This window comes from Cotesia typhae, unplaced genomic scaffold (assembly GCF_013202065.1).
Source record: "Cotesia typhae breed Kobodo isofemale line unplaced genomic scaffold, CoteBio_Ctyphae contig_123, whole genome shotgun sequence".
Taxonomy (NCBI): Eukaryota; Metazoa; Arthropoda; class Insecta; order Hymenoptera; family Braconidae; genus Cotesia; species Cotesia typhae.
The window spans coordinates 489,332-512,304 of record NW_027423715.1 but is presented as its reverse complement, the minus strand read 5'-3'; the positions used below and the strand labels follow the sequence as shown (position 1 = coordinate 512,304).

General features: G+C 26.7%; 6 protein-coding genes across 6 annotated transcripts; 2 read left to right on the top strand and 4 right to left on the bottom strand.

The window, feature by feature from the left end:
• Nucleotides 1–231: 231 nt before the first annotated feature.
• On the bottom strand, nt 232–5,277 carry LOC141535978 (ionotropic receptor 75a-like). The gene is made up of 10 exons (XM_074256175.1): nt 5,133–5,277; nt 4,858–5,018; nt 3,611–3,922; nt 3,412–3,536; nt 2,422–2,589; nt 2,080–2,318; nt 1,763–1,974; nt 1,388–1,552; nt 1,121–1,236; nt 232–1,042 (listed from the first exon to the last, which is right to left on the bottom strand). Exons 1-10 carry the CDS (start codon nt 5,275–5,277, stop codon nt 715–717), a joined length of 1,971 nt encoding a protein of 656 aa, XP_074112276.1. The 3' UTR covers nt 232–714.
• Nucleotides 5,278–6,020: 743 nt separating this feature from the next.
• On the bottom strand, nt 6,021–8,565 carry LOC141534569 (ejaculatory bulb-specific protein 3-like). The gene is made up of 3 exons (XM_074254002.1): nt 8,247–8,565; nt 7,170–7,257; nt 6,021–6,451 (listed from the first exon to the last, which is right to left on the bottom strand). Exons 1-3 carry the CDS (start codon nt 8,548–8,550, stop codon nt 6,346–6,348), a joined length of 498 nt encoding a protein of 165 aa, XP_074110103.1. The 5' UTR covers nt 8,551–8,565; the 3' UTR covers nt 6,021–6,345.
• A 3,221-nt stretch (nt 8,566–11,786) lies between these two features.
• On the bottom strand, nt 11,787–15,517 carry LOC141534561 (ionotropic receptor 75a-like). The gene is made up of 8 exons (XM_074253991.1): nt 15,390–15,517; nt 14,728–14,810; nt 14,510–14,621; nt 14,030–14,433; nt 13,768–13,979; nt 13,338–13,502; nt 12,317–12,432; nt 11,787–12,205 (listed from the first exon to the last, which is right to left on the bottom strand). Exons 3-8 carry the CDS (start codon nt 14,563–14,565, stop codon nt 11,878–11,880), a joined length of 1,281 nt encoding a protein of 426 aa, XP_074110092.1. The 5' UTR covers nt 14,566–14,621; nt 14,728–14,810; nt 15,390–15,517; the 3' UTR covers nt 11,787–11,877.
• Nucleotides 15,518–17,785: 2,268 nt separating this feature from the next.
• Nucleotides 17,786–19,246, top strand: LOC141534586 (ejaculatory bulb-specific protein 3-like). The gene is made up of 2 exons (XM_074254021.1): nt 17,786–18,044; nt 18,923–19,246. Exons 1-2 carry the CDS (start codon nt 17,858–17,860, stop codon nt 19,093–19,095), a joined length of 360 nt encoding a protein of 119 aa, XP_074110122.1. The 5' UTR covers nt 17,786–17,857; the 3' UTR covers nt 19,096–19,246.
• Nucleotides 19,247–19,422: 176 nt separating this feature from the next.
• LOC141534596 (allergen Tha p 1-like) lies at nt 19,423–20,969 on the top strand. Its single transcript, XM_074254034.1, has 2 exons — nt 19,423–20,292; nt 20,677–20,969. Exons 1-2 carry the CDS (start codon nt 20,094–20,096, stop codon nt 20,832–20,834), a joined length of 357 nt encoding a protein of 118 aa, XP_074110135.1. The 5' UTR covers nt 19,423–20,093; the 3' UTR covers nt 20,835–20,969.
• On the bottom strand, nt 20,841–22,782 carry LOC141534577 (ejaculatory bulb-specific protein 3-like). The gene is made up of 2 exons (XM_074254013.1): nt 22,593–22,782; nt 20,841–21,207 (listed from the first exon to the last, which is right to left on the bottom strand). The coding sequence occupies exons 1-2, from the start codon at nt 22,765–22,767 to the stop codon at nt 21,026–21,028; spliced, it is 357 nt and encodes a 118-aa protein (XP_074110114.1). The 5' UTR covers nt 22,768–22,782; the 3' UTR covers nt 20,841–21,025.
• Between the last annotated feature and the right edge of the window lie 191 nt (nt 22,783–22,973).

The window sequence follows — 22,973 nt, the reverse complement described above, 5'->3', positions numbered from 1 at the left end:
CTCTCAATTTTCAAATTCAAGCTTGGCCTGAAATAATTGTAATAATAATACCTGACTTAACTTTTACAACTCTCCAAACGTTGAGTGAAGTCCTGGTGGAAACGGGCGAAATCAGCGGCTGGTTGGTCTCTCTCTCGTCTCGAATAAACTTTCCGGCTCCAAGTAATGGGTTCCCAATTCCGGATCGTAGATTGACTTCCTTCTTGATGGTCCTGAATCTCGATGACAGAATTTATTACACAGCACTACACTGACTCACTGTTTTGCCAAAAGCCTCACTGTCTCAAAGCGTCACTGGCTCAAAAGCCTGGCTCAAAAGGTGTTACTTGTTCCAAGGGCTGGCTCAAAAAGCGTTACTTGTTCCAGGGCCTGGCTCAAAAATCCTCGATGTTTCTTTTGTCGGCTCTTTTATAACCCTTGACTCCGAGTTCTCGAACTTTCCTATTGTCAACCCCGCTTCGTTTTTGGGGACAGCAGTGGGGACTTTCGATTTGCACGCCCGGTGACAAGTCTGAACTACTTGTCAAAAATCGAACGGTAAGGGAAAACCCTCATTTATCGTGGCGTCAATAAAGTGGTCGATAACGACCATGGGAAGTTCAGTTTTCCCTGTAAAATAAACTACTATTTCTTCAATCTAAAATATTCTGAGCAATAATTGCCATGAATAATATATTTATTTATCTACTTCAACATTTTAATCTTCGTAACTTTCTAAGCGCTAAAGTGTAATACTGTTTCATCATGATCAAACTTTTTTTCAATATGTTGTTCTGTCGTTTCTGCCGATTGTACTGGAGTGATTGATTGATTGTCGGATTCGTTCGAGTCGCGATCAAATTTTGCGTGATAAATGCACTCTACGAATAAAATAAACACAGATAAGCCGAAACCAAACGAAAGAAACATCAATGCGGGGGCGAATTCTTTCATCATCACGGGTATCGGTTTTGAACTGTGACTTTCTGGACACGGTGGCTTTTTGTAACGCCAATGTTTTCTTAGACGATTGGCTAGTCCGTGTTCGACTGATTTTCTACACCTGCAAAATTTAAATTTTTAGCAATTTCTCGGGTTTAATCTGTTAGTAATTAAATAATTAATTAATAAAAAAATTCACCCATAAGTTATTATTTCTTTAAATGGAGAATGTCTTGGAACTCCAACATAAACTTCCCGCGGTGCCCGAATAGGAATTTCTTGAAGTTCACACATTTGATCTTCCGTAAATAAATCCTATTATAAAAAATATTATCATTCAACTTTACTTAAAAATCTCAAATTTTCTGATTCAATAAAATCTCAATGTTTATAAATTTTCTGTACAAAATAAAATTTCCAAAAACCAAATTAGTTAAAACTTGAATTTATAATATTGAATGAATACTTCTATAATCCTATAAGCTGTAGTGTCTTCAATGTGAAAAGCGAACGGTTCATCCCGAACTTTGAGAAGTCCTTCAACAGCCGGATAGTAGGATCCCCTTGGTAACTTCTTGGTCGGCTTTATTTTCTTCTCGTGCATTTCAATAGCTGTTTCTAAGTATGTCGTCTAAAAATTTCCATATAAATTTTATTAAATCATAACCTACCCTTCTATAATTCATTCATAAATTTTTTTCTTTATTAAACGAGATTAGAATACAAATATTACATAAAATACATTTATAAGACATATTTGTCTCATAAAAGTACTTTATCCCGTTTGTAGGACTAATCCAAAATATTTAAGTATGAAATAATAACATAATTTAATACTTACTGCATAAAAGTCTCTGTAGTAATCCATGTCCTCCATTCCGCAGCTCAAACTACTGTCAGTCAAATTTTTCAATGTAGTAATCCAGAACGCAGGTGGCGCTAGTAAGAACCCAACAACCGTCGCTGAGTAGAATTGAAAGAGAAGAAGCGTCCAAACAAATAATGACAAAAAAGCGATTCGTCCAGAAATAAGGCGCGGACTATCATTTACTCCTATTTTATTTTTACAATTATTAATAGATTAATTGCATTAATTTTGAAATTCAAGAGGTCAAAAAAAAGAAGGATTATAATAATAATACTAATTATTATTATTACCCTGCTGGAACAAAGCAGCCAAAGTTATAAGACTGGTTTCTGTTGCCGGTAATGACATCGAAGAATTGTCTGGAACTTTTATATTCTTCACATGAGATTCGGCTTTGGTTGTTATGAAAAGAATAAACCAATAAACACCAGCCACTCCGAAGACAATGTACCACAAGCTACTGTCAAATGGTTTCAGAAATCCATTTTGCATGTAATCTTTCTTAGGATGCCGAAAGAAGAATACTGTCCTGCAAAGAACATCAAATGTCAAAAATTGAAAAGAAGAGTCACCAAAAAATGAAATTATGAGGCGTGTACTTTTGGATTTTCCAAAATTTTTTTAAATTTTACCTGATAGTCATTACGTGTACAGTATAGTCAATAACTTCTAGGCGTTCTCGTTTAAATTGAAATGGTGCCGAACTTATGTCAACAATGCCTTTCTCCATGTCGCCGATTATTCCGTTGAAGCTTCCGTTTACTTTGTATCCCCAGCTTTTGTCTCGTTTTATATTAATACTTCAAAAATGAGTTACTTAATTAATAACTGATTCATTGTTGGTGAACAAGTCAACCGCAATGGCCAAATTCATTAAAAATTACATTCATCCAAGAGAAAAAATCTTAAACCAAAAATACTGTTTTGAAGAAAATGATTTTCTTGAGTCAAGAAAAAAAATTCTTACACTGAAAAAAAAGTTTAATATTTTTTTCTCTTGAATCAAGTTGACTTTTTTTATCAATACATCTAATTCGCTAGTCAAAAGCTAAATACAAGGCTATTAATCTCAAAAATACGCGGAAAAAAATTTTCTTTAAAAATTACCGTTTAATTTACTGTAATCGTAGGACATCATGCTACTTTTAATTCAGTACCATTTTTAAATAAAAATTAAGAAAAAAATCATTCATTTTATTGAAAAATAGATCAAATTTTTAAAATATTTAATAAAATTTGTTGAAAAAAATTATTTTTCGTATATAAACGCATGTGAATTAATCAGCAAAAGACAAATAGCATAATACCTATGACAGCAACCCAGTTAGCAAAAATGAAATCAAGTTGACGTAAACCTGCGGCCGTAGTTGGACGGAAAGTTTACGCTAACAAAAAAGCAACAGTTGTACTTATAACTAGTTTACGTCAAGTTAACGTCAACTATCCGCAAGCCTTTCGGTCAATTCCGGCAGTAGGCTTACGCAAACTTAATGCGAAGTTAAAGTCAAGTTCTCTGAAACTATTGCAAATGCAAAAGTTGACGCGAAGTTTACGTAAACCATCGAACATCAACTGATTGATTGTCAACTCGTGCTAACTGGGAAGTTACTCAAACAACTTACGAAAAATTGTAGTATTCTTGCAATTGCAACACTATTTGATGAGTAAACCGACTCATAGTATCAAGATGGATGTCTATGGGGGTCGTTAGATAAGTTTCCAAGTCAGGTTTCGGTTCATTTACCAACTGAAACAGTTGAAACAGTAATAGGAGTTGAATACTAGAAAATAATTGAATCAAGAAAGAAAAAGTCTGCTTACAGCGACTGAAACGTTTAGCGGCAATAAATTAAAATTCTGTCGGCGGTGATACTTGAATTGGTGCTTAAAATTATTCACCAATTTATGCTCAGGGGTCCAGTAGCCCATGAGAGTTACATTAATGACACCTCCGTGACGATAACTCGGGTTGTATACATCGTAGAGTTTGTAAGTGTTGTTCTGTCGAATCGCTACGATCATTTCGCTCGCAACCGACAGGGGAAGATCTCTCAGCGACGGTGTCGGGAATTCTAATGACTCGGTTAGCAGAATCCACCGATAAGATTCATTGAACGCCAGTTGCCTGGAAAACTGCTCGAATTGTTATCAATTTGGTTTGTTCAATGAAATTATCCTTGTACTCGTTTACTTTTTCCCTTTCCCCTTCATTTTTATTTAAATTTGCAATTTTGTACTGATAATAATTTATATAATTAAGAAAGTAAAAATTTTTTCTCTGAAATATTTACTTGAAAACATAGGGATTTTTTTTTTTAATTAAATTTAGTAATTTTTAAAAAATCTTGACTTTTTCAAAGATTTTATATCATTTCCAGCGATCGTTATATAAAACTTTTTTATAAGTTTTCGGAGGAATTGTAAATGAATTAAATTTTTTGGGGTAGATAAATTTGGTTATTTAATTTTTATCATACATGTTAATATATTTATGTGTCTAATATTTATTTATATTAATCAACAGAATAAGCAAAATTTTTTTCCGGGCGTATTTTTATTATAAAATTGAGTTTCTTTACTTAAGAAGGTTCCGTGAAAAATCACTTTTATAGCCATAATCTATTGGTGTCTTTTTTTGCGATGGAACCTCCTTAAAAAGTCTTAATTTGATATTTTTTAATTGATAGTCAATTAATCATCTAAATAATTAAAAGAATAGGTAAAATATTTTTGGTATATTTATTTTTTAAATGCAAGGTTTTGACCAAAATTTTTGCCTTTTCAAAATTTATATATTATTTTATGATATTAAATTTTTTAGAGCAATTTTGAATTCTATAATTTAATTCTGTGATATTTTTCCATTAAATTCCAGTAATTGATCCTAAAATAGGAATATTATTTTTTTAACTAATCTAAAAATTATTTAAATTATGTATATTGTAATTAAAAACATCAAAAATCATCAAGTCCAAATTTTTACATTAAAATTTGCAATTTTTGGCAATTACACAGTACAGGTTGCTGAGTATTATTATTATTATCCTTATTAATAATAATAAATGTACCTGATTTAAAATTAAATCGCTGCTTGGACAATCAAAGTCGAGAATTACACCAAGAGTTTGAGCATTAAGCCTTAATGTATTTTCCAAATTAATATTATCCCTTATTTCGTTGTAAGAAACTTTAGCTTCTTGTCTCATTACATTTCTAGCAAAATCATGAACTTCTGTAAATAAATACCTTTGAATTGAATTGAATAAATACATTTAAGTTACAATAAAAAATATTTTTGAAAAATATTTTTTGGTCACACAATTGAACAAACTTTTGCAAATACCTTGGAGGTTCCAGCAGCCGAAAACAATCAACTGATAAACGTGAATGCTGTCGAAGTAATCGCGGGTGAAGTTTTCCAAAAATTGATCGCACTTAATGAGTCGCATGAGCAAAGGCAGAAGAAAAATACCTTTTCGTAAATTCATCTTACTCGAAAGTGAAAACAAAGCTCTTAGTCATGATACGAAGAGCCAGTGCCGCTAATAGTGAGCGAGGGGCTGTGATAGTACGACTGACAATGAGACAAAGACTTATAAGTTTAATCGAGCGATGGCGGAGTTTAAGTAAAACCACGTAAGCTTAATTTCGCCTGGTAATTTAAACTTTGGCTATAACTTATGCAAATAGCAAATTATTAGCTCTTTATAAGTGTTATTAAATTAATCGATCCTGGGATTTCGTGACTCGCGAAATCATACATTTGAGGGTCTAATCAGTAACCCTGTCATTTAATATAATACACTATCTTTATGCACATTACACGTTGCACATAATATATTGTGCATTATGAATCTCGTGAATAATACCTTCCAATTGGTATATTTATATTGGCTTGCCTCCAAGTAGTTCAAAAGTTCGATGACTGCGCTTGACAGCTTCAAGTTCCTATAAATCCTAGTTTTCATAAATAAATAAATAAATATAAAGTCGCTTGTAGGTAACAATATAAAAATATATATTTTTTTTATAACAATAGCAATAACAACATAAATAAAATAGGATACAAATAGTACAAAATTTCTCCAAAGTTAAAAAATACACAAAAAAAATTATGAGGGTGAATTCAGCAGACAGCTAATTTTAGAAAATTTTTAGATTAATTTTAACTTAATTTTTGTAAAAAAAAAATCTAAAAAATTTAATTTAAAATTTTTTTTATAAATCAATTACAATAAAAAAAAAAAAAGGGCTTCTAAAAATTTTCACTTGTAATTTTTATTAATTTTTACATGTGAAACTTTTTAATTTAATTTTTTTTATAATAATTTAATTGCTATAAATATCTAAAAAAATTCAGTATCATATTTTTTTATACTATTTTTTCTGTAACAAATAAATTGTTTATAAATTATTAAAAAATTATCAGATGTCTGCTGAATTCATACTCATAAAAAATTTTAGGAAAAATTACAATTGTTACATCATAATTCAAAATTTGACTCAATATTTTACACTTGAAATTTTTCCTAAAATTTTTTTTTCTCTTCGCGTATTTACGTCAAATTATTGGTATCTTCTGATGCAAAATATTTTCTACGATACACTCCGTCAGGATCATATTTGTTGGCAAGTATTCCAAATTCTTTCGGTTTGTATTCTCTGTAAATAATATTAATAATAATTTTATTAATTTTGTTACAATTATTATTCAAAAAAATTAATTTTTTTAAAAAAAAGTTTCTCTCCTTATTTTTTTAATCTCTATATATCGTTCGTATAAATTTTTATTTTTTAAATAATTTATTTACTTCTTTCAATAAAATTTTGTTTTGAATCCGTCGACCCGGAACATTTTTTTTATCAATAATAAAGTTGCTTGTTCACGCTTGTTTGTTACCGATAGTACTTGTGATTGTAGGTCATGTGATTTAATATATTATATGTTTGGCGATACCAAAAATTTTTTAAATTTTTTTTCAGATTTTCCATGTAAATTTAAATTAAAAAAAAAGTATCCATATTTATCGAATTATTGTTAATAAAATTTAACATCAAAATAGTGAAGTGTATTTTTAAAACTTGTGTTGTTTTTTTAAAATAATTATTCGCAGAAATTTTTTTCATTAAAATAACAAATTACCATTGATAAATCAGTTAAAAAAAAATAAATAAAACTTTGCTAATTATTGTAATTACTTGCTGACTTACTCATGAATAAATAACAATAACAATAATAACCTGTTAATTTATTATGAATAAAAAAAAATAATTTACCCGTCTAGGATAAAAAGAAAATTTTTATTTATTAACTTCTGAGTACTTAACGCGATTTCAATTCCCAATTCAAAAGTTTTTAAGCAAAAACAATAAATATTACCTCAAGTACTTGATAATTTTAATCGCGCCTTCTTTTTGGCTCTTGGAACACTTAGCACACTCAGTGCTCAATGCTTCCGGTAAAGCTCCTGAAAGTAAATTAAAACAAAAATAAAATTTAATAAATTTTGAAAGCTTTTGATAAAAAATTAATAAATGCTAGCAATCTTGCAGTCACTATCTGACTGCCGTTACTTGTGAACTATGAATAAATAAAATTTTGCTTTATTAAATAATTACTTTTGTTAAATTGCACTGTACTTTCTTAAATATTTTTTAAAGATATAAGCTCATCCCGATGTTATACTCATCAAGAGCTTTTATTTGAGTACCCACATGCATTTTTGATATATTTTTCATATATTTATATATATCATATATATATAAATATATGAAAAATTGATGTGGGTACTCAAATGAAAGGTCTCAATGAGTGCAATGTCGAGGTGAGCTTGTATCTTTAAAAATGTCAATAGTTCACGAGATACAAGGTCGTTTCTTAATTAAATGTTAAATTGCACTGTACTTTTTTAACTATTGACGTTTTTAAAGATATAAGCTCATCCCGATGTTACACTCATCAATACCTTTCATTTGAGTACCCACATGCATTTTCATATATTTTTCATATATACATATATATAATATATATAAATATATGAAAAATTGATGTGGGTACTTAAATGAAAGCTCTTGATGAGTGTAACATCGAGATGAGCTTATATCTTCAAAAATTTCAATAGTCTACGAGATACAAGGTCATTTCTTAATTATGTATCTAGAAATAGAGCATTTTTGAATGCAGCCTAATTACTTATCATTATAAATTGACTATCGGTGAAAATGATATGAAACCTTAAAAAGACACAAATTCAAGTCAAGACCTTTGTAACGACACTAAATTCCACTTAAAAAAACCGATTTTATCATATGACTATCCTGGACACAAAATTTTTCTTATTCTCTTAATAATATAAATTAAATTATAAAAAATTGTTAGATGAAAAAATAAAGTTTCATAAATTTAAAAATTTTTTTATCAAAAATTAATAAATATTTAAATACAAAAAATTCTTACGCTTCAATTCGCGGCCATCAGGAGGACAAGGTCCCTTGTTCATCAGACAATTGTAGTAATTATGAAGCAGCTTTTTGTTCTCCAAAACGAGATCCAAATTGAGCTTGTCCCACCTGGTCATGTAAGCCTCCGCTGGAGGCGGCTGGTAACAATGCGATGCACACACAACTAACAGTAAAATAACGGAGGTGTGCATGACCGCACAGTGACACCAAAAGAGACCCACCAATCTGGAATGCATTCCCCGAACGAGTAAACCGATCCCGTGGTTCGCGAGCGCATTTATACCGGCACGAGCATCCATCGATTGATGCACACAGACAACTATTTTTTCATTTTATTTCAATACCAATTATTTTCCTCCAGGCAACTGGATTGTTTAATTATCTATAATCATCCTATCGGTACTTGCAATTAAATGTAAATATTACTTGGTAGAATGTTTTAAAACATTCGACATAAATAAATTTACATAACATCAACAATTATCAATGGTGGATGGTTTGGGAATAATAAACGAGATTTGTTGAACCTATAGTTAAAATTAAACAAATATTTATTACAATTAAAGCGATTAATGAATTAATTGTCTTAAATTTGAAATTTTAATATCAACGATGCCATTTTTTAGTAATAAATATTTTTTTTTAATCAAATGATATTAATTATTCATTAAAATTCGGTAAATATTTCTTAAAATTTAAAGATTTCAACACATTAAAGAAGAAATTAAAGTTTCTCTTAAATTTCAAATTTTTTTCCTAATTTTATTCATTGAATTTTATTTTTTTTAACTAAAATAGTGTATTTCCATTAATATAAATTGATTTTAATTGTGATCGGTCAAGAAACTAACGAGAGAACAAAATGGTTGTGCTTTTATGTTGCCAACACGAGAAATGACGTACATAGATGGCGCGGCAGGAAGCGCGCAAAATTTAAAATTCAAAAAAATTGTATTCTTTAAAAAATTACAAATTTCTTTACTTAAATAATAAATTAAATTTTTTTTGAGGATTAAAAGAAAGATATTTTTAATTTTAGATCCCGAGTCGAAATTTGAAACGTATTTCAAGTGTCTCAAGCGTTGTAAGCGTGATTAAAAGGTTTCAGGCATTAGAAACATGAATAAAACAAAATTCTTCTATCAGAATTGACGGATTTCTTCCTAATAAATGCAGAAGTCAATAAATCTGGAAAGGTTGATTTTGCAGGCTATTTTTAAAACTTCCCGTGGTATATGAGTTCAAAATACTCGAAAAATTATCTATTGAAAATTTTTAAACACGCTATTAATGCCTGAGACGTTTTAAACGCCTGAAATGCGTTTTAAATCGACTCGGGATGATTTTCTTAATGTTACTTTTTAAGAAGATGTAAACATTATCGAATAATAAAAATATAAATAAATGAAGTGTATTAACAGATAACATGATCTTTATGTTGCGCAATAACAACATCAGTAACAACTTCAACGAGATGTAATAGTCTTGTAGGAGTGAAGATCCTGATTGTGATAATAACTTTCCTGACAATAAACGCAATTAACAGTGACGCGACCTCGCTGAGGAAATTACACTTTGATTGTTTTCAGCTTCCCGGTTTTAAGGTAACTTTTAATGAAATATATTTATGTTAAATGTTATTAACAAGATTTAATAATGTGTAATAATATTTATAAAGAAAAAAAAATAATAAAAGATTAAGGATTGTTGAAGTTATAAGTTACAAGTTATCTTCTTTTCTGTTCATGGAAAACTCCATTGTAAGTTCTAAGTTAATTACTTAATTGTATGCCGGTGGAAAAAATAATGACCTATTGTTTCTTTTTAATGGTTAATAATAATGTATTGGCAATGATGGTGATGGCAAATGCATGTTTGGTACCGTTAGAAAACAGAAAAACCTGCAAAAGCATTCAGCGTTAAATACTCACATCTCGCTATCATTTCCGACCTACTTTCTTCCCTGGCCTTATTTTTTTTTTGCCCTCGATATTAATCGATTGGATTTTTATAAAAATTTTTAAAGATTTTTTTTTTTTTAATTTTTTACGAAAAATTTAAGTATGAAAATAAAAATTTGATGTGTAAAAATTTACGGTGATTAATTACGTGCTGTGGTAACTTATCTACTGAAGATAAATTTAAACCGACGAACGTTAAAGGACAATTCTTTATTGTTAATTGGCAGTAAATAAATATGTTGGTTTATTTAATTTTACGACGCTGATAATTTTTACGATTTTTTTGGAAAATAATTTATTTTAAATACAATAAAAAAATTAAAAATAAAAATATCACAAGTCAAAAATAATAAGTAGTAAAAAAAAATATTTGATCTAAGTTCAAAAATTAAAAAATGCGTTTTTAAGAATTTAAAAAATTAAGATAAATATTTTTTTTTTTTTAATTTCTAATAGTAGCATTTTTTGATAAATTTATTTGTTAATAAATCATAAAAAATTGCAATACGTTGATTAATTTTCTGATCATTGAATTGATTATTTTTATTCAAATAAAACGCAGTAATTTTAAAAATTAAATTTTTTAAAAATAAAAATTAATTTTTAGAAATTTAAATTTGAAAATTAACTCCCAAATTTTATTAAGTAAAAAAGTGACAAAATTAAAAAAAAATTATAAATTAAATTATTCAGGGATATTTTTTAATAAAATAAACAAATTTATTATTTATATTTTAGTTTTTTAAGATCAATAAATTATTAATAACAATATATCTGGTGAGGCACTAGCTCTAACACATCGATTTTAAATTAGTCATTTACGTCGAAAGTCGTTAAATAAACGATATAAAAAGACGGGTTCAATTGAAGAGATATTAGTCTTCAAAAAAATGAAGTTTCATCAGCTTGGGTCGATTAATTTTTTAATAATTGCAATAATAGCTCATTTTGGAAGCGCCGATGAAGAAGAAGAAAAACTTGACAATTATTATAATCATATATTTTTGGGTTCGATATTATCGAGATTTTAGAGAATCGCCGAATAGTGGATAGATATTCTAGTTGTTTGTTGGGAAAAGTAAGATGTCCTGGACCTGCAAAAGTTTTTAAAGGTAATTTTAAAATTTATTTTACTTGAAAAAATTTAGGAAATTTTTTTATGTAATATAATTGAATTTGATCTCATTTTTTTTTTAGAAACTTTTCCACATATGCTTAAAACTCAGTGTGGAAGATGTACTATGGATAAAAAAAAAGCATATGATATCGCTGTTGTATTTTTACAGTAAATATTTTTTAGAAAAAAAAAATATTTAATTAATATTTTTTAGAAAAAAAAATATTTAATTAATATTTTTTAAAATAAAAAATGTTTGACTAATAAATAATGATAATATTTTTCAGGTTTCATAGGCCAGATATTTTTCAAGCGCTTTCAGAAAAATATATTCCTCAATTACCATCGAATAATACTTCATGAATAAAAAAAAATTTTTTAGCTTCATTTTTTTGAAAATAAATTTGAAAAATGATGTAAAGTAAAATTAATTGAATAGATTAAATTGAAATTAATTTCTATTACTGTTCCGACTTCTGAAAATAAAAATTAAACAATTAATGCTTTACTAGAAATATATTTATCTTGAAAATATAAAACTTGTTAAACTAAATATCAATTTTATCTGAATTTAATTCTTCCTGTTTTTGGCTACTCGCTGAATTTGTCGAGCCTGTTTTCTGATCCGATACTGAATCATCGTTATCATCGTCGTTCATGTCTCTAATTTTTTGATGCCTCATTATTATCTTCTCGCCTAGAACAAGACAAAGCGCCACAAAGAATCCAAACCCCAGAAGAAATAACGCGGGACTGAATTCTGGGATCATTACAGGAACTGGATCACTTTTGTGACTTTCTGGACACTCTGGTTTTCGGTGCATCCAAACATTTCTCAATCTACGAGCCATTCCGTGCTCAACTATTTGCCTCATTCTGTCAAGTATCATCAATTTTATAAATTTTTATTAATTAAGACCCAAAAATGCTAATTTTGGTTAAGTACAAGCAAAATTACTGTTATAAAAAATATTTTAAAATATTCACCCATAAGTAACCATTTTTTTGAAAGGCGAAAATCTGGTCGTTGCTGTAGCCGTATGCTTTGGAGGAAATAGTAGGATTTCAACTAAGTCACATATTTCACCGGTATTGAATGTTTCATGGTAAAAAGAAAGTAGAATTTTTTTTTAGAATGAAAAATTATGAATTTTAATTGAATATTTTTGAAAATACAAAATCAAATAAATTTTTTTAATTACTTCAAAATAATAACCGCGACAAAATAACCGAAAATAAATTAACCGTGGATAAAATAACCGAACAACATTATAACCATGTAAAAAAAAAACAAATAATAAAATAACCGAACGACAAAATATTATAATCAAAATATTTTTGCATCAGCACCCACACAATCCATGAAAAAAAGGCACATCTACACACAAAAAATAAATTTCTTGCGCCAAGAAAATTTTAAGGAAAACCGAAGTTATTTTGGAGCAAGAAGAAATTTTCTTGGCTCAAGAAATTTATCTTGTCTCAAAAGACTTTGTCTTCATTCAATAAATTTTCAATTTTCCTTGATATTTTCTTGAGCCAAAAAAATTTACACTCCAGACAAGAATTTTTTTTTTTTTCAGTGTAAATACCAAGCTTTGTTTAATGGCCTATTTTCGAATAAACACACACAAAAACCATGTTAAGAAGACACAACACGATTACCCGTTTATTATTTTATATTATTTTTGTACTTATAAATTTAAAAATTATTTTCAGAGATTAATTATAAAATCTTATGTTCTGGATATTATTTCCATGGATCTTTTGTCTGCGGTTAACTGACTATCAGTGAGAATGATAAGAAACCTTAAAAAGGGACTCATTTAATTCAAGACCTTTACAATGACAGTAAATTTCTCTAAAAAAAAAAAAAAAAAAAAAAAAAAAAAAAAAAAAGTTTTTATCATCTAACTATCCTGGAGACAAAATTTTTCTCATTCTCTTAATACTATAGATAATTATTACTGTTAGATAAATTTACAAAAAAATTGACGTAAATAATTACTTCTATTATTTTATAAGCAGTTGCAACGTCGACGTGAAAAGCAAACCCTCCTTTTTGCATCAATTTGAGACCATCTTCAATTGAATAATAAGGTTCTCTTTTTCGTTTTTTATTAACCGCAACTTTATCGAGATACAATTGCAGAGCCACAGGATCTGTTGTCGTCTAAAAATAGTAAAATAATTAAGAAGCTGCTGATTATGAATATTTTAGATATAAATAATATATATTAATATATATATATATATATATATATATATATATATATATATATATATATATATATATATATATAAATAATATATATATATATATATATATATATATATATATATATATATATATATATATATATATATATATATATATATATATATATATATATATATATATATATTTAAATAATAATAATATATTTTAGATAGCTTACTGCAAAAAAGTCGTAATTATAGGCCATATCTTCGATACCGACTTCCAAATTGCTGTCAGCAAGGTCTTGCAGGGTGTTAATCCACCTCGGTTTTTTGGCCAACAAAGACCCTACAATACTTGCGGAGTAAAATTGGTAGAGAAGAAAGCCCCACATGAAGAGAAATATGAAAACAATTCGCCCCGCGTAAAATCGTGGGCCGTCGCTCAATCCTAAAAACATTTGTCATAATCGCTGTGGGTCCAAAAAAATAAAGATATACCTTGTTGAGCCATAGCAGACGTGACAACCATCAAAATTTCAGAAGCCGGGTAGGTATCAAGAGTCATTTGAGGTTTCTTCATGACCAACCAGTGCTCAAGTTTTACGGACGTGTACAAAAAGATCCAATTAACTGCGCCAAAAAGAGCAATGTAGTACCAAACTTGGTTCTCAAAGGACTTCAAAAAAGGGTTGCTCAGGTCGTTAGTCGAAGGGTGTCTGAAGATGAAGCAAAGTCTTGCTACCCATGTCTGGACGGTGTATTCAATGGCGTCCAATCTTTCGGGCTTGTACTGAAAAGGAGTCGCTCCAAAATCTACCAAGCCTTTTAGCATGTCACCAATTATTCCATTGAACGATCCGTTCACCAAATAACCCCAGGTTTTCCCTCTCTGAAGATTCATTCTAGTAGAAAAATTATTTTACTCTATTTAAAAATACTGTTTCAAAAAGCGGGATTCAATTTAAAAAAAAAACTAACGTAAAATTGTAATAATCGCGCATTTGAAGTGTCAGAGCGTAATTATAACGGTGCATTGTGTCCAAATGTGGATTTATTGGGTTATGGATGTATGTATTATAATCAGGTACCGCTGGAAAATCAAACTGCAATAAAGTGAATCTTTTTTTTTTTTAAACAGAATTTATCAAGTTTTTTTGGGATAAATTATCAAAAATAAAATTTTTAGGGATTCTTACGACTATTGACGCATTTAGTACAAGTCCTTGAAGATCTCCACGTCTTTTGTACTTGTATTGCGTCAAAAGAATTTTCAAAATTCCTAAAACATGTAAACTGTTTAATTTTGAGCTATGATTGTAAATTATCGAGGATGCGTTAAAATACGGCAAACTTCCAATCCATTATTTGACACACAAAGTTGATCTTTTTCAATTCAAAAAGATACATTCCGATTTTTTTAATAGAAAATAAATTTTAATCATTGAAAATTTACCTCTTTAAACTCATTGAAACTCCATTGAAAAAAAAATTAAATTGACTCGAGAAAAAAAATTCTTGAACCAAGAAAATAATTTTTAAAAGCTTCATTGTCTTGATTAATGTAAAAAAAAATTTTCAAACTGAAATTTTACTTGATTAAAATTTTTTTTTTTTTTTTATTATTTCAGTTCAAGAATTTTTCTTTTGACTAAAGTTAATTTTTTTTCCAGTGAAAGAATCATTTTTAAAAAATTGTAGGGACTCGCAACCAAGCCGGGAATCGAACCCCGTCTGGTCTCATTACATTACTACGTAAGCTACTGGGACTCAGATGACGATAATTAAATCCTTATGAGGGTCAAATAATGGATTAGAAGTCAGTCATAGGCTAATTATTTTAATAAATTTCGACTATGACCTTCATTGCGATCATTCAAACTCCAATGACCCATGTAAGTGACATAAAGCTTCCCACCATGGCGGTAACTGGGATTGTAGACATCATAAAGTTCGTATATTATTTTATTATTGTTATCTGTATTATTGCCATTATATAAATTTTCATTTCTGCGTATTGCTATCGTCATTTCATTAGCGATAATGTAAATGTTGTTCCGTAAACTGGAATTTTTTATATTTATTAAGAAAACATAAATTTAAGTTTGCAATGAAAATGAATTACTTATACAGTGATAAGTCTAAAAAATTTTTCAAGGAAGAAAAGCCAAAAATCTTAATAAAATTTGTTAATTTTAATACAAAAAAAATAATTAATTTAGAAGAGAAATGAAATTTTACTTGATTTAAAATTTTTTTTTTTTTTTTTTTTTTTTTGATAAAATTACCTGGTCAAAAATAATTTTACTACGCTGACAATCTAAATCTAAAACAATTCCTAACTTCCAATAATCAACATGCAATAATTTGTCCAAATCAATGTTGTCATCTATACTTTCGTAAATTAATTTTATCTCTGGATCCATAATTATTGATTTGCTGAATTTTAAACTATCTAAATAAAATTACAATTCTAGTTTCATTAATTATAATTTATAAATAAAAATAATAAATTATAAACTCATCATATTTATCCCAGCATCCAAAAACAACAATCTGGTTGATATACAAATTTCTGAAGTAATCCCGCGTGAATTCAGAAAGAATTTCATGCCCTCTGCTCGACGAAAGAGACAAAGTCAGGAAAATTATAAACAACCAGTACACCGAAAGACGCGACTTCATCTCATTTGGAGAAGGTTTCGTTTACAAATGAGCTTTCAGTTTGCTTTACTTTAGCGACAACCCCTTGAGAAGTTTAAAGTGGAAATTTAAAGCCCTCAATTATCAGCTTAAAAGTTAAAACTGGTGATTACCATCCGCGAATTTAAATCGGCTTTACAACCAACGGTTTCAACTTAATGCTAAATTGCTAGTGTAGTAAGACTATCATTAAATCGATCGTTAGTTAATAATATTAGTGCTATTGTTAAGCTCCCCTATCGGAGAATCCGAGATAGCAATTCATGTAATTGCCAGGTTTATAGTTTGATAGAATGTTTGGTGATATTGGTTAGCGTTATCATTTATATCTAATTTTGTAAATTAATACTGTGCTTGGATTTAAATGTTATACTTTATTACTTTATTTTTATCAATAAAAAAAATGCAGATCTATCAATAATAGACCTAATTAATCCTTCAGGGATTTATTATTCAATATTTTTAAATAATAACATTAATAAAAATCTTAATACTGAAAGAAAAAATTTATTTTTTAAAAGATAGACATTTTTGTGATGAGAAATTAATTTGTTTTTGAAATTTTATCTCTTATTTTTTTTGAAAAAGTTTTTTTTATCAGTGTCATTTTATAAAAATAATTATCTGCATTTATGATTTACAAATATTAATTAAAATCAAGTTAAAAATTACCAATATTTTTTTCAAGTTTTTATTTCTTCTTCAAGCAACAAAGTTATGATTTTGTTCGAAAAAATAAATAAATTAAACTTGAAAAAGAATATTTTTAAAATATTCTATTGTTTTAATTTTAGTAAAAAAATTTTTAATTTCCTATATAAAAAATTATTGGTCTTGATTTTTTTTTTCAGCGTTTAATTTTTATTATTTACCAAGCTCAAAAATTTAAATACAATGTTAAAATTTAAATTTCGCGCTATAAACGTAAAGTATGAAATGAAAAATTTTGAAAATAAACTTTCTATACAAAAATGTATTGCCAAATTTTGATAATAGTCGCATAATTCAAATATATAATTAATTGATGCGGCTTTCGACGTTGAGTGAGGTTGAGGCAACGAGCAAAGTGTGTGCGCTCACACACGAGTATCAAAAAAATTTTCCGCTAAATTAATGAATAAAAAAATATAGTCAATATAATATTTCACTTAATATTCTTTTTTAAAAAATTTTTCATAATTTATTTTTAAATATAATTTTAATCAAATAAAATTTTTTTATTTTTGCAATGACGATATATTATTTAACATCTTGCTATTAAAAAAATCTGGAAGTAAAATCGTACCTCACTCACAATCATAATAAGCATAAATTACCAAACAACAATTGAGACAATACAATGTCTTAAAACAAACAATCTCTTCGTATTTAGTGCCATGACTCACCCATTTCCGATTCTGATGATATATAATTTTGTCTCACCTGGATTAGACGCTTTGTTTTCCAATAAACCAACAGTAACACTGTATAATTACTGAAAATATCAACATCCGCGCGATCAAGGTTGCCTTTAATAAGTTTCCTTATAAATACTCGCTCTCAAAAAGTAAGTTGTTAGTTTCACTCCGAGTAAAAGCAAAATACGAAAAATATATTATTTATTATTACTTATAAAAATTTATTAACATGAAATACTACGGAGTTATTGTAATAGGAATTGTTTTTGCAGCGGTTAGTTGTGAAGAATTGTACTCTGATAAGTACGATGTTTTGAATGTCGAAGAAGTGCTTGCTCATGACGAACTGAGAGATACCTATTACAATTGCTTTATGGATCGAGGTCCTTGTGCTGAAGATGCTGATTATTGGAAAGGTTTGATTATTATTTATGATTATTATATTTGTATAGAAAAATTTATAAATTGAAATTTAAAGTTTCTTCTTTTGGGATACAAAAAAAAATTTTTTTTTAATTTACAAATAACTTAGATAATTTTTATTTTATAATATTGTTTTTTTTTTTATTTAAAAAAAAAATACCAATTTTTTTTTTTAAAGTCAAATTTATTAAAATTGCTAAATTATTTAAAAAAATTATTCATTTTAGAAAAAAAATTTTTTTTTAATTATTTCTTCATTTTCTGAATTAACATTTTATTATTATTATTACTAGATTATAATAAACTGAATTTTTTTTATTTTGTAGGCGTAATTTTATGAATTTAATTAATTATAAATAAAAATACTTTTTAATTTTCATTAAAAATTTTTATTATTAGACATGATAATAAATATATTCTTTTTAATTAAATAAAATATTAAAATTTAACGCTTATGCTAATTAATTATTAAAAAAAGTTTTTAATAATTGAGTTATAATAATTTAAAAAAAAAAATATAAAAGAGTTTTAAATAATTTACAATTTAAATAAAAATTAAAAATTAATTAAAAAAATTAAAATTTTTAAAATATCTACCATTAAAAATTAATATCAAAGTACTCTTTAATTTTTTTACAATAAAAATAATTCTTTTATCTATTTTTATTTAAATTTAAAATTTCTTCTAAGATTTATTTTTCTTCCAACTTCTCAAACAATTATTTCTTCACTGATATTTTATAAAATTAAAATAATTTATTAATCTTCTCATAATCGTCACACGTGCACATATAAGCTTATTAAAAATTCCAACATGTTAGAAGGATAGATATAGAATTTTATTATTTTTTTATTATTATTATTACAACAGGTAATTTTCCCGAAGCGGTCGTAACAAACTGTAGGAAATGTACCGAATGGCAAAAAGTCGCATTCGATAAAATCGCAGACTGGTATTCTTCGCACCAACCAGACAACTGGAATTCGTTGATCGACAAAATGCTGCAAGAAGCTAAAGCCAGAAACATCGAAGACCGCAAATAACTTAATCCGCTATTACTTTATTTATTAGTTAACAACAATAATAATAATTATTATTAATATAAAATCGGCGCATTGAATTGAATTTGTCAGAGATTGATAATAAAAACGTCTAAAAAAAATTGCATTTAAAATTTTTATTGCATAAATTAAAAAAAAAAAATTTGGATTCAAGAGAACTCTCAAAATAATTTTTAAAAAATTAGATAAAAATTTTTATTGCATAAATTTAAAAAAAAAAATTTGATTCAAGAGAACTCTCAAAATAATTTTTTTAAAATTGGATAAATTTTTTTATTCAATTATTATTTTTTTTTTCTTAACTTTTTTATCTGAGTAGGAAGTAATTTTAACCCTCAGTAAAATAATAAATTACTATCAAACTGCGCAAAATAAAAAACAATAACGAAAGCGTTCAACTCATCCAGTTATCCTTCAACGGCAAAGATAAGCCAACATATCTCAAGAGCATTAAAAATAAACCAAAAAAAAAAAAAAATAAATTTTAATATCCATTATACAGCAGAGGCGCTTGCAGTAAAAATTCAAGGTCAGTCTATTTTTTTCTGAATTAATTAATAAATCGGCTGTCAATAGATTGCTTAAATTTATTTGTAATGTCAGGGAGGATTTAACAGGAGAAAAAAGAGTAATTTTCAATTACCCTTGACTTATAGCTTATAATATTAATGAACTTCTAAATAGTCTGCTGGTCGGTCGTCCTTCGGAGGGCGTTTGTGGGAAAAATGAACCGCTAAAAAGATCATCTTTTTTATTTTACATTTATATCATTTTGTATATCTCGGTAGTAATAAAAGAAACAAGAACGCGTTGCAGGAGAAGTTGTTTATGACGTCAGGGTCTCTTAAAAAGACCGTCATTAAGGAATCGGTATAAATACGTCCGAAATCTTGGGTAGTATCCAGATTCACATCCGTTGCACAAGTTTTATTAAATAAAATATTTTGTTTTATTTTATTTTATAAATTAAATAATAATCAATGAACATGTACTTAAAAGTATTTATCCTTGTTATTTTGTGCGCCGGCATCGGATTCGCTGAAGAAAAATTATACTCCGACAAGTACGATCACATTGATGTCGACGCCATTTTGAGGAACCCGAGACAACGAAATGGCTATTACAATTGCTTCGCTGAGATGGGTCCTTGTGTTACTGCCGACGCTAAATTTTTCCGTGGTATTTATATTTATTTATTATTAATAATTAATTTATCTTCACTGTTTTTAAGGAATTTTTAAGCTCTGCGCTTTTCTGTATAATGAACAAAGTAATTAACAATTTCACGGATTAATTTTTTAATGATTTAATTAATTAAAATATAAATTTACAATTTTACAGATTTAGAAAATAATTTTTATTTATTAATATCAATAAATTATTTAAAAAAATAAAGATTATAAATTTGGAAGCGACGATTTTTGAAAATGGCGGGCTTTTACAGATTAAAACACCATTAAATTAGTAATTTGTAAAAAAAAATCAAATTTTTATTTAAAAAACAGTTTTTATGATTAATATCCAATAAAAGGGGAGTTAAATAGAAATTTATATTATTTACAGATCATTTTCCGGAAGCAATCGTTACAAACTGCAAAAAATGTACTCCAAAGCAACTAGAGAACTTCGATAAGCTCACAGACTGGTACACAACACACGAATTGAACAAGTACAATGCTCTTGTTGAATTAGCGCTCAAAAAATTTACGAAGAAAAACTAAATTAATAAATAACAAAATTAAAATGACCGATTATAATTTATATAGAATTTTGGTAAATGCTCAAACCTAGTCTGTAATTTTTGTAAACTGTTTTGTTATATATAATAAAATATATAAATATGTATTATTGATAAATTTGTGTTTTCTTCAAAATTCTGATGAATTTCTTTGCATCCTTGAAAATTTGAAGATTAAAGTTCAAATATTGTTTCCAAAAGTGATTTAGATCGTCTTGGAGGTCTGAATTTTTGAGTTATCTCCTTGTAAATGCTTGGTTTATTTTCTTTAATGAAGATTAGGGTTTGCTTAATCAAATCTTTTTCCTTTTCAGAACAGTTTAAGCAATCGGTTTTGAAGAAATCTGCTAATACTTCTAAAAAATTTATTTTAAAAGTCAATTATTAATATAAAAAAAAAAAAAAAAAAACAATAAGTAGTAATAAAAATAACAATAAAGAGCAGGAACAAAGATAGTTATTATTATCAGCCGGTGTACCCGATCCAATTCTTGAAGAACGACTAATTTTTCATTATTGTTTCTTCACCATAATATTTTATCTGTATGAGGTCTCATAACATCAGAGAAAATTTTAGGTAAAAATACAACAATTAAAATTGATTTCGACAATTTTTGTTAGAGAATGTGTAAAGATGTAATCTATTCGTGACGTGATTGGTCAAATATATCATAAGCATGAAAATGTATGCAAACTCTATACTATATTCAAGCGCTCGCTTAAGCGCGCAAATTAACTTCTAGTTCTTCAAGAATTGGATCGGGTACATCGGCTCTTTTATTAAACTATTAATATTAGACTATAAAATTATAAACATTATTAAACAATAATAATAATAATAATAATAATAATAATAATAATAATAATAATAATAATAATAATAATAATAATAATAATAATAATAATAATAATAATAATAATAATAATAATAATAATAATAATAATAATAATAATAATAATAATAATAATAATAATAATAATAATAATAATAATAATAATAATAATAATAATAATAATAATAATAATAATAATAATAATAATAATAATAATAATAATAATAATAATAATAATAATAATAATAATAATAATAATAATAATAATAATAATAATAATAATAATAATAATAATAATAATAATAATAATAATAATAATAATAATAATAATAATAATAATAATAATAATAATAATAATAATAATAATAATAATAATAATAATAATAATAATAATAATAATAATAATAATAATAATAATAATAATAATAATAATAATAATAATAATAATAATAATAATAATAATAATAATAATAATAATAATAATAATAATAATAATAATAATAATAATAATAATAATGTTAGAATTATAGTTCGGCAATTTTATTTATTAAGAGAATTTATTATTTTTAAGCCAACTTACCCGATCCAATTGATGGAGACTATTTAATTTTTATTTATTAATTATTTCACCAGAATATTGTCGGAGCGCTTCGAATTATTTTTTCGGTGATCGAAAAAAGTTTCACTGAATGAACAATTACATTTTTATATCATTCTAATTAAAATTGTCTTAAAAATAAAGAATTGCTAATTATTATATATTCACCCCAGAATTGTATGAGCGCTCATACCGACAATAATGTGGTGAAATAATTAATAAATAAAAATTGAATAGTCTCTAAAAATTGAAGGAGAAGGGGTAAGTTAGGTTAGAAATAATAAATAAAAATAATAATAATAATAATTACCTTTAATTCTTTCGCCGTAAGAAGTACAGGGTCCACGATCGAAAATACAATTAATACATTGATCAAATAATCGTTCATTTTTCAATAATGGTGTTATATTTTTAGGAAGTTTCTGCAACGATATATTTTCACTTGAAACAACTGAACTTAAAAAAATAATTACTAATAATTTCATCTTAAAATTGCACGTTATTAATCGACTCATTTCTTCTTTATAACAAAAATTTTGAGAAATTTCTCGCTTTATATATTATCGAATCTCTATCTCATTGTTTTAAGAGTTTTGTTACATTTTCTTATTTTTAAATTGTTATCTTATTGAAAGCAATCCAAGAATTAAACAAACGTATTCATCGTATTTTTTCACTCTTTACTTAATTG

Bases quoted from the DNA above. Each gene is read 5' to 3' on its own strand.
- LOC141535978 (XM_074256175.1), bottom strand. From the start codon at position 5,277: ATGAATTTACGAAAAGGTATTTTTCTTCTGCCTTTGCTCATGCGACTC. The intron at 5,019-5,132 runs GTATTTGCAAAA...TATTTACAGAAG, and splicing joins CGGCTGCTGGAACCTCCAAG to TTCATGATTTTGCTAGAAAT. The intron at 1,043-1,120 runs GTGAATTTTTTT...TAAATTTTGCAG, and splicing joins AAAGAAATAATAACTTATGG to GTGTAGAAAATCAGTCGAAC.
- LOC141534569 (XM_074254002.1), bottom strand. From the start codon at position 8,550: ATGGATGCTCGTGCCGGTATAAATGCGCTCGCGAACCACGGGATCGGT. The intron at 7,258-8,246 runs GTAAGAATTTTT...ATTTACTTTCAG, and splicing joins TGATGGCCGCGAATTGAAGC to GAGCTTTACCGGAAGCATTG. The intron at 6,452-7,169 runs GTAATATTTATT...TATTATTTACAG, and splicing joins AAAATTATCAAGTACTTGAG to AGAATACAAACCGAAAGAAT.
- LOC141534561 (XM_074253991.1), bottom strand. From the start codon at position 14,565: ATGCACCGTTATAATTACGCTCTGACACTTCAAATGCGCGATTATTAC. The intron at 12,433-13,337 runs GTAATTATTTAC...TCTTTTTACCAT, and splicing joins CTGCTTATAAAATAATAGAA to GAAACATTCAATACCGGTGA. The intron at 12,206-12,316 runs GTGAATATTTTA...GATACTTGACAG, and splicing joins AAAAAAATGGTTACTTATGG to AATGAGGCAAATAGTTGAGC.
- LOC141534586 (XM_074254021.1), top strand. From the start codon at position 17,858: ATGAAATACTACGGAGTTATTGTAATAGGAATTGTTTTTGCAGCGGTT. The intron at 18,045-18,922 runs GTTTGATTATTA...TTATTACAACAG, and splicing joins AGATGCTGATTATTGGAAAG to GTAATTTTCCCGAAGCGGTC.
- LOC141534596 (XM_074254034.1), top strand. From the start codon at position 20,094: ATGAACATGTACTTAAAAGTATTTATCCTTGTTATTTTGTGCGCCGGC. The intron at 20,293-20,676 runs GTATTTATATTT...TATTATTTACAG, and splicing joins CGACGCTAAATTTTTCCGTG to ATCATTTTCCGGAAGCAATC.
- LOC141534577 (XM_074254013.1), bottom strand. From the start codon at position 22,767: ATGAAATTATTAGTAATTATTTTTTTAAGTTCAGTTGTTTCAAGTGAA. The intron at 21,208-22,592 runs GTAATTATTATT...TAAATTTTTTAG, and splicing joins TTACGGCGAAAGAATTAAAG to AAGTATTAGCAGATTTCTTC.